A 14262-nucleotide genomic window follows, 5' to 3' on the forward strand; every position below is an offset into this window, starting at 1 on the left:
TGACTTCCCCGACAGAAGGGCCGGGAAGCGTGCACTCTGATACCTCTAACTAAGCTCCTAGCAACACTTTTTCCCTGCGCTGAGATGCCTTGATGAGCGCATTCAGAGTCACAGGAGAAAAAGGAAAGAGTTTTTTGTAGCCAACCACCTACAGCTTTACTGTAAAACCTTGTCTTATTAGGAAACTCGGTAAATCTGTTTTTTAAAGGTATCATAATCATTTGTATTTATACTTAAAACACACAATGTTAAAAAGCACTTTATCCAATTAGGCCAAGATTTAGCATTGTTTATAGCCCTGTAACTATTTTATCATAATTTATTATCAGCAGTTTTAACAGCGTTGGTCTAACAGTTGCCAATTACTTGGTCTTAAGGGTAAAAGTACAGGACAAGCTTAACCTCAATAGCGAGAGCAGACACAAAGAACCGCCTCACCCAGGTTTAACTCTGTGCATATTCTCACGGAGAGTCAAGACGGATTGCAGACTCTGATTGTGTTTAACCTTTTCATATCTCTCATAGAGTCGGAATAAAAAGAGCTGTTCGGTTATTTCGGTTAATGGTTGTGTTTAAGAATCCTTATTCGTCACATTTTTGTTGTGATCTATTGTCTTACCAATTAGATTGGAAGCCAGGAGCATCTTTTCTTGCTAAAGCCCCGGACCCGCGTCTCCTCGTGTCCCGGCGCGGCCGCGGCGGCTCCGGCGCTGCTCCCCGGTTTTACAGTACGAGCTGGTGCTGCCCGGCGCCTCCGCTGGCGGCAAACAAAGGAAAAGCACCATCATATGGAGTGTTGTACATAGTGTAGCAAAAGAGTATTTATACATCTCACCAATCAAACACAGCTTTATTACCTCATGCGAACTCATACGAACCAATAGACTTTCAACATGTTCTGTAGCTTAGAGTGCTCACTTACTACCTCTGAACGATACTCACGCTGTAGTTTGTCTCTTTCTTATCTTTTTTGCATCTTGTAATTAACTCTTTGTTTCCCCAAGAAATGTAATGTACATTGTAATCTTTTAAAAGAATCAGGGTTGCGTTGGCAACTTTTACAGAAGCGAAGTGGAAACATGGGGACTTGCGTTAAACACAGAACAGTGAAACTGTTGTAAATACTGAGAAACATTTTGAATGTTCTTCATCTTGTTACTAATCCACGCAAAACCAACAACTAATTGTAATGCATACAGACATCGGTATTCAGTACTGTACATTTCCCCTGCGCGACAGGGGGCCCTTTCTTTCTCTCTTTTGTATTGTATGCGATTCTGAAACTGATTGAGTCATGAAAATAATTTGTGGCAGTGATTCTAATGTATTAAACCGTTTCGTGTTACTTTCTAACTGGATTACACCCTGGATTGAAGAGTCTTCCTCGTGGTAGTTCTATGTAGTTTCAAACATGAATAAACTTTTTGCTTTCCTGACGAACCGTTGCTGTACTTCTTGGGGCTCGGTCGCTCCGAGCCGGGCCGGGAGGCGCTGGGGCGCACGGCGGCTCCGAAACGCGGGGCCGGGCGCCCGCCCCGCTCCGCTCGCCAGCAAACGCAACGCATGGAGGCGAAGGAAGGGGCCAGAGCTCAGATGGGTTTAAAGATCATCATCCTCATCTTCACTCTTGATTACCATCCTTATTTAACATTAACTTTGGAACTACAGCCTCAGCTAGCAAGTGTAATATGATTATAAAACTATTTTTCTTTATTAGGAAAACTTTTTTGGAAGGACATATATATATAAATGCTAATTTTAAGTCTTTTTAATATAGTAAAGGTCAATAACAGGTAATAGCCTATTTACCATATCTCAAGGAAATTGACTCACAGGAAATCAAATTAACGTTAATCACTTGCAGCAAATGGTCTTTGATAAATCCCCGTACTCACCGCCCGGGCTGGCGCAGCTCGGCGGAGCCGGCGGCCGCGGCTCCCGGCGCTGGGGCCCTGCCCGGCCCGGGCCGTCCCAGCTCCCCAGGCCTCCAGGTGTTGGCCTGGTGGCCAAACAACCATTTGCACGCTTCAGTCAGCCTGCGGGTCGGCTCCTCTCACCCACACCTCTGGGGCTGGGTTGTTTTGTAGAAGAAAGACCTCTGTTTACCTGCTCTGGCCGCTGGACCACGGGCACGCGCTGCATCCTGCAGGCCCTTGGGCACCAGTTACTGCTGCTGCCTTGGTTTCTGGAGCAGACACCACTTCTCCATCAGTTTTAGAACTGAAAGTTGCTTCTTTCACTACAGGTGGTGCATTTAAATAAATCAGTAAATAACAAGACATGCATCGCAAAGCTTTCATTATCAGCTAACGAGTTGGGGCAGACAGGGACCATGACTTCCCGAGACTTCTGTGTGCAGAGGACAAAACACCCACCGATTTGCATTTGCTAATGGAGCTCCCCAAGTCCACATGCTCAACGGTTATGGTTCAGCTCAATGGAAACAGTATTTTAAATGTAAAGTGTGTCAGCGGAGGCGTAGGCAGCGTAATGAACACACAGACGTCCCTCATCTTGATCACATCTCCGCTGGCCACAGGCAAGGACCTGTCAGCCGCGGAGGAGGTTCAGAGGAAGGCCATCAACAACCTTTGGGCTGCACTTGCATGCCCCGCGCCCGCTGGGCATCATTAGCTGCTGCTTCACAGCATTAAGGCTTTGGGTCCCTTTGAATTACAAGTGCAATTTGGCCTTTCCTTACATTGGAGAACAGCCACGTGGTTACAGAGCAAATAATAAACATCTTGTCCTTGAGGCTTGATCACACATCAGGAAGGTTTACTGCAAGCACCAGTATTAGGATCATGCTGTTAATGGTATTGTTTCACCCAGTAGCTACAGCCGGAAGGGCCGACAGGGCCCTGGGCAGGACCGGCACCCCCGACAGGACACCGGCCCCGGGGCACCCGGCCCAGCACCGCGCACCCAGCCCGGCACGGGGAGGACACCGTGGGACTGCTCGGTGGCTCAGGCCCATTCCCCGCACCCAGGTCTGGGCTGTGGGTGCAGGTGAACGTTGCTGCACCCGGAGCTGCTGCAGCCCCCAGCGCCGCGGTGGCGGAGGAGCAAAGCCCACCCGCCCGCCCCCCCACTGACCTGCACAGCACAGCGGGAACCAGCGGCGGGATTCGTGCCAGATCCCAGAAGTCGCCGTCTCCTGTGCCCGAGGATCATGGGGGCCGGCGTGTCCCACAGGAGGGTCCCGAGAAGCCCCACGGCCAGGGAGAAACGCCTGGCACTGCAGCAGATTCACCCGGGTCTGCGGCCCGCAGAGCCACGGCCGCAGCCGCGCAGCCCCCCCACAGCCCCGCAGAGAAACGCAAACCTTTGGATGCCAAAAGTGAAGCAGGCGCTGAGCTGCTCTCCGTGGCGTTCACACACCGAGCTCCCTGCTATCCCGTAGCGATGGCTTTTGCAGAGTCGGATGCGAGATGCTGATGCCAATATCGGTGCCATGTATTTCCTGCGTGATAAAAATAACTCCAAGTAACTGAAGATGTTTGCAGTTTGTGTTAATAAAATAGATCTTTTTAAAGAATGGAATTGTTCAGATTGGCAAATTTTATTTTATTTCATTAGCTTTAATGTCACTGCCATATGGACTGTGAAGAAAAGTGAACCATTAGATCAGAGGGACTGAGTTATCAGCGTGACACAGAAAGCACTGATACAATTGTTAAGGATAAGCCCTGGGAGTGATTTATTGCATGCATTGTATTAGTCACAGAGGAGTTATGATATGCTCCCCATTCCTGTATCATATTAGGATTTTATTAGTCTAATATGACACGGTAATATAATATATGATTAGAATTCCCATCCAGTTATCCTTCCCTTGGTGGCAGAGAGCAGGAGAAGGTTTTGAGAGCAGCAGCTCCCTGGCCATGGAGAGGGGACGCTGGGGACAGCCCAGCTCTAAACTGGTGTCCCGGGCTTTCCGGGTGGGACACGGGTGCTGCTCACGTCCTGTGGCCACCCGGGCAGCGCCCACGCTGGGTCTCCCCACGCGCCGCAAGTACAAAGCCGCTCGCTCCTCCCGCTGCGGGTGAGGGGAAGGATGCTGCCGCACCCCAAACCTTTGCTGACAGCCCGGCCGTGGGCGCTGGCTGCATCTGAGCGGTACCTGGGAAACGGGCTGTGACACGCAGAGCCAAGCTGCTGCAGGCACAGCCGGCGCGGTGTCCCGCGGCACCGGCTCCCCCGGGCACAGCGGGAGGAATGATGCGCATGGCCCAGGCAATGGAGAACCAGCTCCCAGAGAAACGGGCGCAAGCTGGGGCTGTAGGATAAGCACAGGAGGTCGATGCCATGGAACGGCAGCCGACAGGCTCCTGCTGCCCTCGTGAAGGCCACGCGAGGGACCACCCGGTGTTGGTGCGGCCCAGAGCTGCTGCCCTCCCCACCCCGGGCAGGGGGAGCCCGGCCACTGCTGCCTGGGCTCAGCTCCCGCTGCAGGGTGCGCTGACACCGTGCTAATTCACTAATTGCTGTGCCGTCACAGGACCCCCCTTGTCCCCACATCCCTCCCACGTACCCTGCCCACTGAAGACTCGGCTTACCCAACGAACCCTGGGGACAAACTTTGCTCCAAAGTTTCCCCAGCAACCCCGTCCACTTGTTGCCCAGTCCCGGTTCCTCCTGCGAGCGGACCCCGAGCAGGCGCCGTTTGCTGCCTCGTTCTTGCCTCCAGCAGCAGGAAGAAAAGAAAACAGTTCAAGCATATCAGAGCGCTACCAGGTGATAAATCCCAAATCTGTATCAAAGCCTATTTGATCATCTCCCTGTCATCGATATAATAAAAAGGATTAATTTATTGGAGACTGCCAAAACCCTCACGTGGCAACAAATTTAAGGATCTTATTTACACAGGCTAATTAAAACCAATTAATTTAATTTGTATTCGCAGCTAAGGTGTGTGCAGCGTGCACACTCGTGTAGGGCACTGCGGGTGCGTGGGTGGCACACGGGCCATGCCCTGAGCCCCTTCCCACGGTGCGTGGTGGCTCCTGTAGCAGAAGAGCTGGGACCTGAGAGGAACCCCCTGTGGGCTCCAGCCCCTGCGCCCACAGCCAGAGCCGGCACCGGGTACCGCACCCATAGCCAGAGCCGGCACCGGGCACTGCACCCATAGCCAGAGCCGGCACCGGGCCCCGCGCCCACAGCCAGAGCCGGCACCGGGCCCCGCGCCCACAGCCAGAGCCGGCACCGGGCCCCGCGCTGCGCCAGCGATGCCGCCGGGGACCCGCGAGAGCCACCGTCACTGCCACGCCTGGCACCGCTCACCTATTAACGCATCTATTAGGATAATAAAAGGCTGCATTTTTGGTGGTAAAATTCAGCATAAAGAGCACGCGTCATTAAATATGGAAATCCAGAATTTTATTAGCAATCTGCTAGATCTGAACTGACGCCAATTAAACAAAAAAGATATCATTTATAAAAAGGCAGAGTTCAAGTTGTATTAAATATGAAATGCAATTTTCTGCTGGTTGTGATTTATTACCGGTGGTACGTTGTTCAAAGAAGCATGTTATATTTCAATAGAGAAATATTGTTTATTCATTAATATTTTAAAACTTGCTTATTGCTGTGTATGACTCTCCTGCAGAACGAAACTTATGATTTAAAACATGAATTAATAAACACATTTGAAAGTGTTAGACAATATCATAACTGCTCATTTTTCATTTTACTCAGAGCATATTAAACTTTTATAATTCTGTGTGTACTATTATTTTCCAAATAAAGGTACAGGCTCTAAATTACTAATTTCAGGTAAATACGAGAGAAAGCAATAACAGATGTTGTGGATCAGTCGCTATGTTGTGCTAATATGGGCTCGGTACTTTCTTCCTTACGTTACTCATAAATCTGCTGCTCAGCCCACGTCCCCGGCGCGGGTCTCCAGTGCCCCCGGGCGCCAGGTGCACCAGCGCCGCCGGGACGCGTCACCCTCCGAAAGCAAGGAAGCGTTTGATAGCGGCTGACATCCCAAACGAGGCCGGAAATATTCTATACAAACCGTGATAAAGCAATAATGATCTCCAAGGCCTCCGGTTACCGTGGTTATTACCTGCGCCCACCCTGGAATCAGCTGCATCGCGGGGCCCAGAGCCAGGACGCGGATACCTCTGAACTCATTAGCGCTGAGTACTTTCTATAGACTCACCTATCAGCCGCTTGATTTAAACCAACCTTTTTGTATCTTAAAATCTCTCCTGCCACAGCCTCACTGTATTACCATAACAATAACCAGTATTTCAATTTTAAGAACTCATTTTTCCTCAAATAGAAAGTGCCAATCAATTTAAAGCGCAGAGGACGCGCTGGAGGAGCCGCGGGGCACGTGCCGGGCGGCTCAGGATGTTCCGCACGCGGCAGCGCCAGCGGGGGGCTCGGGGCCCAGGGGGCGCGGGGGCCGTGGGGGCCCAGACCCGCGTGCTCAGCCCCTCACCTGCCTGGTGGCGGCTGCAGGAGCGCGGCTGTTGGCACAACCTCGGCCCTCACACCCGACAGCTCACGGAAATGAACCATCACTTCTTCGTGGGGCAAAGTGAATCTGCGGACGTTATTACTCCAAGCCAGTCAATTAATTAAAGTTCAGTGCTTAATCAAGTTCCTGTGGTCATACACAGGGCACGGGGATTTCGCTCCCAAGCACCATGCTCAGAGGGCAGCGAGAAGCCCAGGGCACGGGCAGCCGTGCCCGACACTGCCCGATTCCTCCCCAAACGCACCAGGACACCCACCTGAGCCGGTCCCTGCGTGCAGCCCCTCCACACCCTGCTCCTCGCCAAGGGGACACGCAAGAGGGTTCACTTGGAACCCCACTTCCCAGCAGACAAAGAGCCACAATGAAACTCCCCTGGTACGGAGGAAACAGCTGCAGGACGGGCAGCACAGAGCCGGGGAGCACAGGGGCGGTGGGCACAGGCTGCCCCAGGGGGAGAAACGGGGGATACAGCCTTGAACATGCGGGTCCCGAACTGAACAATGTCTGAGATAGCGCTGACCATGTGTTTTAGTAACTCCCAAGACCATCCATAACCAGGAAGGAGATGCTGTCCGGCGCACGGGCAGCAGATTCAATTAGGTTTCTCTCTCCCCAGAACGTGGCACGAGAAGTAATCTCTCTTTTTTGAAGAATGTAATAACGGAGTGCAATGGAAATGCGTCAAAGAGACTCAGAACAGGATCCCTGCCTTAAATCTTGAAAAGCAGTCAAGAAAAATACGTTGTTTACCTGAATTTGTTTTTCATAAGGTCTCCCAGTGGGTTAATAAACAAACCTTTCGTCTGTGAACACCTGGTCCTACGCACCATCAATATCACCAGCTTCACCTCCTGCACTCACACACTCAGCACCGAGAGGCAAACCACAGACACCTAAACAAAAGTTGCCGAAAAGACCAAACTCATGATGGGGTCCCCCAGGGCCTCTGCCCGTCCGTGGGTCTGTCCGGCTCCAGACGCAAGTGACTGGATTCGGCCCCCGGCCTGACCCGCGGCCGTGCTGCCCCACTGCCCCGGACACAGCTCATAAAGGACATTTCAGCTCTGAAATACATTCACAACAAATAATTCAGGCTGGATAACCCGTTTGTTTACAAGCTCTTTCATTCTTTTTTGCGGCTCGCAGTTGAAGGGTGAGGCACCCATGCCCTGGGAAGGCCACACGGAAGGGCACTGGAAACAAAGCCCCGGGCTGGGAGCCGTGGAGCGGCGGCAGCAGGCGGGGCCGGCCCTGGGCTGCCCGGGGCGTGCGGGGAGCAGAGCCCGGCCTGGGCCGCCCGGGGCGACTTCCCCGGGGCAGCCGGCGCTGCGGGGCCCGGGGCTGCCCGGGCACTGGGGCTGCGGTTTGGGCGACGCACTCACCTGTTCCCGGGGTGCGGGCGGGGGGCCCGGGCGGGCCCCGCCTGTTCCAGCGAGGTCCCGGCGCTGCCGCCCGCCGAGCGCGGCCCCAGCGGGGCTGGAGCTGCCCGGCCCCGAACCGCGGACCTTCCCGGGCCCGGGGACCCTGCCCGGCCCGGTCCCGAACTCGAACCGCGGAGCTTCCCGGGCCGGGGGCCGGTGGGAGCATTGGGGCCGGGGGAAGCGCGGGGGCCGGGGGAAGCGCGGGGCCCGCCGGCCCGGCCCGCACCGCACTCCCACCGAGCGAGCCCGTAGGCTCAGCCCAGCATCCCTTAATTGATTGATAGGCTCGGACTGTCAGCGCTTAAAGAGATAATTCAATTTATAAAATCCTATTAAGTAGTGAAAGATTTTTTGATTGTTGAATTGTTTCCTATGTTATGCGAGTCATTTCGGTCCCTCTCACTTGGAACTCTGCTTCCCGTGTGCGCACAGCGGGCAGGATCGGCCCTCGTCCGGCAGACGCTCAGCGCGGGGGCAGGCGGGGGACCTGGGCAGCGATGGGACAGGCGACACCCCCGCCCACAGCGCCCCCCTGTCCGCTGGTGTCCCCACGGCCGGTGCCCCAGCACACGGGACTGTCCCTATGCTTTCCCACAGTTCTGGGGCTCCAGCAGCCCCCCCGTCCCACAGGTGTCACCAGGGCAGCACCGGGATGTCCCCTGAGCCGGGTCCCCTTGGCCGCCCCTCGGGGGTCCGGGACACAGAGCCGGCGCTGGAGGCCACGGCGCTGCCGTGCGGCGGCTGAACTTTCTCTTCGATTTCAGAGCGTGCTCTTTGTTTCCATCCACCGCCCCCACACTGATGCAAACCCCCTCTCCGGTTTGTTTCCATAGAAATCCTCAGCTCTAAAGCCTTAAGTAACTTTTTTTTTTTTTTAAATTTTATTTATAGTGTGCTATTAATGTCCTTTCAAGCCGAGGACTCCAGGAAATGAAATAATAGAAAAGGCACCACTTTGAAATGCATCCAGGCATTTATTGTTAGTAAGTGAAAAAGTAACATGAGCATTTAAAGAAAATATTGGCAGATAAATTGGGTTTTAAAGAAAATATAATTGGATATAATTTCTGCTTCATTCAGTTAGATATTTATTGTTTTATTGACTTATTTTCTTTTATTTATAATAAGAAGCTTAAGCTGAAATTTAATTTTGTTGATATAAATATACGTTTTCATAGAAAATTTGGCATTTAAAAATGTTATCTAAGATGTTACTGGGTTTGATAAAAGCACAAAGCTTTTGCAAGGATTTGGTTTAAATATTTCCAATCTCGGTAAATAGGAAGTCGTGTATATAATCATAATTGTAATAACAATTAGCATTATTCTAATTAATGGGCAGGGCTAATGGCAATGCATCCACGTGGAAAATCAGTGCTTTCTGCATGTTTGAGTTCTACCCACGATTTCTGCTGATACCCATGGATTTTGAGCTTCTCCTTAGGAAAAGCTCACCCCGAGCAGCGGGCGGCCAGGGTCCCGTCCCTTTCGGGGTGCAGCGAAGCCCTGTCCTCGCAGCGGGCTGGGGACCGAGGGCTCATCTTCTCAGCAGCCAGACAGACAGAATGGGCAGCGCATCGGAGGCAGACGCTCTCCATCGATCTTCATGGAGAGGGTCAGCCAGCAGGAGATGTCACCCGGAGGCCACAGGGCCACCGCTGCCGTGGGACGGCTCCCTGGGGGCTCGGTGGCTGCAGGCACACGGTGGCTGCCCCACAGAGCACCTGCTGTACCTGCCTGTACCTGCTGTACCTGCCTGTACCTGCCTGCACACAGGAGGTTGGTCTGGATGTTGCCGTGATACAGGCGAACTCCAGGGCACAGGTCACCGAGGGACCCACCAGCAGCTCAGAGCCAGGGGGCTTCAGCTGTTGGGGCCACATTTTTGGCTGCCTGGCGGGGGATGAGGTGTCCCCGGCGCTTTCAGGCATTGCCACAGCTTTCCTACAGGTCTGTACTTCTGCCGGTGTCCCCCAGCGCAGCCCCTGCCCGAGCCCCACGTGCCCTGTGCCCCGGTGCCAGGCTGGACACGCCGCCTGCTCGCAAGGGGTTTTCCGAACTCTCCTCTGGTGAGGAGCTCCCCAGTCACACGCTGGCCTGCGCTGGTGGGAAACGGGGCTCCCCTGCTCCTGTTCCCCGTGTAAGCGCTTGGTCATTAGGACCGAGAGCAGCCCGACTCGTAACAGCGATGCTGCCAAACGACCTCCAGATGGTAGCGGCTTTTGGATTCAAACCAGCCCTCCAGAGGTGAAAGGCTGCATGCTCCATTACCAACCCCCTGAGTCACCCAGTCCCCCTGAAATATGTCATGCACACTTCAAACCTTTCCGTTTTTATGGGCAGATTTAACTGCTGCTCATAACAGCTTATATCAACAACATGCGAAAAAAATGTCCTACGAAGAACAGGCCTGAAATGGCAAATATTTAACAGGTCCTTTCTGTCCTTTCCTTATATGTATTAAAACAATTAGTTTAACAAAGAGGACTTTGTTCCCCTGTGTTTGAGCCCCGGCGGTGTCTGGTACAACAGTACAGCTGTAATTCAGTCCCGGGGTTTTGCTGGCATTTATACACACCGCTTTGAGCTGCACTCCCAGTTTATAGTGTCAGCAGAACATCTTGATTGAATTACAGCCTTGTATTCGGTTAGGAGCCATGTATTATTCCAGCTGCAGTTGAGTTGTAGGTATCTGTCTTTGCTTGTTTGGGGAATGGACCCTCAGCAAAACCAGGTGACCGAGGTGGGACGGGCGCTCCCAGAGCCCCAGCGTGTCCTGCGCAAGGCGCCAGGTGCTGCGGGCAGGGCCTGCGCTGGAATGCGCCGTGCGGGAGAGCTGCGGCTCCCCCCCGAGCCGGCAGCAGAACGCGGCGGCGAGGCCGAGGGCTCCGCGGCAGGGAGGTCCCACGGGCACTGGTGCCGCTTCCTGCCTTTGTCCCACACCCATGTGCCCCAGGATGTGGCGGCAGTGGCCTCGTCAGCCACTGTCACAGGAGAACCCTGCCCCTAATTTGTCTTATTAATGGGAGGCAACACATGGGTCAGTCATTGTGAGAGCTGGGACAATTGCAGACTCACAATAGCCGCGGTTTAGGTGTCTCAGATGGCAATCTCTCGCCCTGGCAATGCTCCGGTGGTGCGGCAGCAGGACGGTGCCCGGGAGCACCGCGTGGGACGGCGTGGACGCCGCTGAGCGAGACAAAGCCCATGTTTCCAGCTGGGGCCTCCAGCCCCACGCTCACAGGGACGCGTGTGGGACACCCCGGGGTGTCCCAATGAGCAGAGCCTGCCCAGGCTCCCGGCTCCCTCATTGCCATCCGCGGCAGCGCCGGCGCACGGGCACCTCTGCCCCAACACCGGAGCCGGCCCGGCCCTGCCGCCGCAGCGGGTTTCCTCTCTCACCCACAGTGCCAACATTTCCAGTAGGATCTATATCTTTCCATAGGCAGTTTGTTTCATCACAGTAACATAATAATGTGCTGAGAAGAGCTCATAGTTGTGAATTAATGTTTAAAAGCTCTCACTTTTGGGTTGTTGAAATGAATGTTAATTTGACAAATGGCAGTCATTGGGATCAAGATGGCATTAACATGGAAATAAGAGTTAACCTCCAGCAGGGCCGGTACAAGGTGAGCCGAGCAGGCGCTGCAGAAGCTGTAGTTTTTCACCTGATGCTCACACTGTAAACACTGCCAGTGTCCTATTTATAGAACTGGAATTTAAAGGCTAGTTCAGGAAAATCTGAATGACATCTCCTTAAGAGAAGCAATCGTAGGGTATCTTGGAATATGTCAGGCAGCTCTCTTGCTTTCTCTCTCAAAAATACTCATATGTCCACTAAATCAATTTGCCTTTCTCTTGTAACTGCATTTGCCGGGCCATTCTTTTCCATTTTCTGTCACTGTCACATGCTAATTCATGTCACTCTGTGGCGCGGGAGGGCCCGGCCGCCAGCTCTGCCGCACCGGCACCGGCACCGGCAGCGGCACCGGTACTTGCACAGCTCTCCGGGCGCTCCCGGCCGTGCCGGGCTGGCGGGGCCGGGGCCTGCGCGGGGCTGCGGGCGCCCCCTCCCACAGACACCTCTGCTCCCCAGGCCCGGGAAACCACCTCTGCAAGAGCTGAGCACACACGGCACAGCACCCTCAGGTGAACCTTCTGTGGGGCTTCTCCTAAGGGTTTCCACAAACCGGGTTTTTATTTACCCTGTTTCCATGCTCACTCCTCCAGTTCTCACTTAAGAGGAAGGAGGCGGCTTTGCAAAGGTGAAAGAAATGCAAAGCCAATCCCCAGAGAAGCTGGTGCGCCGAGTCGGGGACATGCTGGGGAAGGAGGTGCCCGCGGCCTCGGGGGTTTTGCTGCTCCCAAGGTGATGTGACGCTTGTCACCCTCCCCGACGCGGCTGCTCCGGCTGGCGCCCGTGCCCAGTGCCGGTGCTGGGTGTCCATGCATGGCCACGTCCTCACTCTGCAGCCTGCACGCGTGTCTGGCGCTTCGAACCAAGACACCGCCAGCGCCCCACATCCTGCGAACAATTAGAGCAGAAAATCCAGGGAAAATATCCGGAGCTCAGGGCACTGGCTCTTGAGTGGAATTACTCCCACGCCGAGATCTTGCACCGGGACACGTACCCGAGTCGCTCCCACGTGAGCGCGGCACTTGCTGGGCCGCTGAGCCGGTAACGGCTCCGGCAGCGCCCGCTGCGCCGGTCGCCCTCCAGGAGGTGACACTCGCTGAGCCCGCGACAAACGAGAACCAAAGGCCACATCATCCCCTCCGCCTCTGGCTTTTGCAGCCATTGTTCTGTGAAAGCGAGGTGCAGAGTCCGTACACCAGGCAATCTCGTTAACAGCAGCTCTTTTTTTTCCAATTGTTTCATGTTTTGAAATGTTTCTTACCTCTCCAGACAGAAATGCTCTGACCTGCAGCTGGGAAACTTCCTTCCAAGTTGTTTTGTTTGTCAGGTTCAAGCACAAATTTTCAGTTAAAAACCTCCTTTCCTTGACTCTTAATAACAACTGGCCAAGAAATGAAAAGAGGAAAAGGGAGTGAATTACATGACCTGTCTCTTTTTGTTTATTAAGAACTTCTCTCCCGTATCTGATTCTTACGGAAATATGGTTTCAATTTTCTCTTTGAATTGTGGATCAAGAAATGTTGCCAATACATATTTTTCTCTGTCAAAATTTCATTTAATCTGGAGTCTGTAGATGTCTTGAGAGCCATGTCTCCTCACCGCGTTATTACCGCCCCTGCCTGTTGTCATGTTAGTTTTCAGTTGGCATCACGTCTGTTCCGGAAAGAGGCGCCGGAGCCAGCTCATTAGTGGAGTAACCGGGGGGGTGACGGTCCTGCCGGCCCCAGGCTGGGGACACCCCATGCTGGGACACCCTGTGCTGAGGACACCCTGTGGTGGGGTCACCCCGTGCTGGGCCACCCTGTGCTGGGGACACCCTGTGCTGTGCCCCCCGGGGCTGCTCCAGGGCCTGGCTGCTCCTTTGGGTTCCTGCAGGTCCCTCCTCGGTAGGATGCGGTGGATGAGCCTCAGTAAAAACCAAAACCCAACCCCAAACCCTTGGATTTGGCTCCATGCGATGGGTAAATGCAGCTGCCTCCGACGGGGCTGTTTGGCCACACGTCCGTCGTTGGTCCCAGTGCAAACCTGACGGCCTTTGGCTGTTCTCTCATGCATGGTGCACACATAATTTTCAGAGGTGACCAGCATTCCTTTGCTTTCTGGGGTCACGCCACCTTTTTGCTTTTGGGTTCTTCGGGTGAGTCGGGTCCATGAGGTGACTCGCACACCCAGCACACAGGGTCTGTCCCCCCGCCCGGCCACGGCCGCAGCACCACGGCCACAACCCAACACACCAACGGCAGCGGCGGCTGTGCCAACTCACTGCCTCTGCTACTGCGACGTCTTCCGCAGGATTACGGTTTCTCAAGATGTTGCTCTGGCCAAGCGCTGCTTCTCCTGCATTGTGAAACCCTTGCAGCCAGTTGTGGCTGTTTCAGACTTTCAAAGGATTAACCTTTCCCATCTAAACGAGAAGGGAAGAAATAACTCACAGCCTCTCCCCATCCCCTGAAAAGAGCCATTTCTGATGGAACTGGAATGCTGGAAATAATCCAGGGGAATTCAGAAAATGAACCTGTCAGAAGAATATTTTAATAAACCCCCCTTTTCAGCCGCAGTATCAACAACTCACACTCCTCCCCTGTCATCTGCAGGCAGCCCAGGCAGCCATCAGAGAACAAAGCCCGCGGAGGGGACGGACCCTGCAGCACTGCGGGGGTTTCCGGGGCAGGAGCTGTGCCTCCGTCTCTTCCCATAAGCACTCGGAGGTT

At 53.9% G+C, this 14262-nt stretch overlaps 1 protein-coding gene across 3 annotated transcripts in view; it reads left to right on the forward strand.

Moving 5' to 3' along the window:
• The window catches only part of PBX3 (PBX homeobox 3), a 106066-nt gene extending 104630 nt beyond the window's left edge, over positions 1-1436 (forward strand). For all 3 annotated transcript variants that reach the window (XM_065854194.2, XM_065854195.2, XM_065854196.2), the window contains one exon: positions 1-1436. This exon is cut by the window's left edge and continues 40 nt beyond it. In XM_065854194.2, the coding sequence (XP_065710266.1) occupies positions 1-53 (53 nt within the window). In that variant the 3' untranslated portion in view covers positions 54-1436.
• The last annotated feature ends 12826 nt before the right edge of the window (positions 1437-14262 follow it).

The sequence above is a fragment of the Patagioenas fasciata genome, chromosome 20 (assembly GCF_037038585.1).
Source record: "Patagioenas fasciata isolate bPatFas1 chromosome 20, bPatFas1.hap1, whole genome shotgun sequence".
Classification (NCBI taxonomy): Eukaryota; Metazoa; Chordata; class Aves; order Columbiformes; family Columbidae; genus Patagioenas; species Patagioenas fasciata.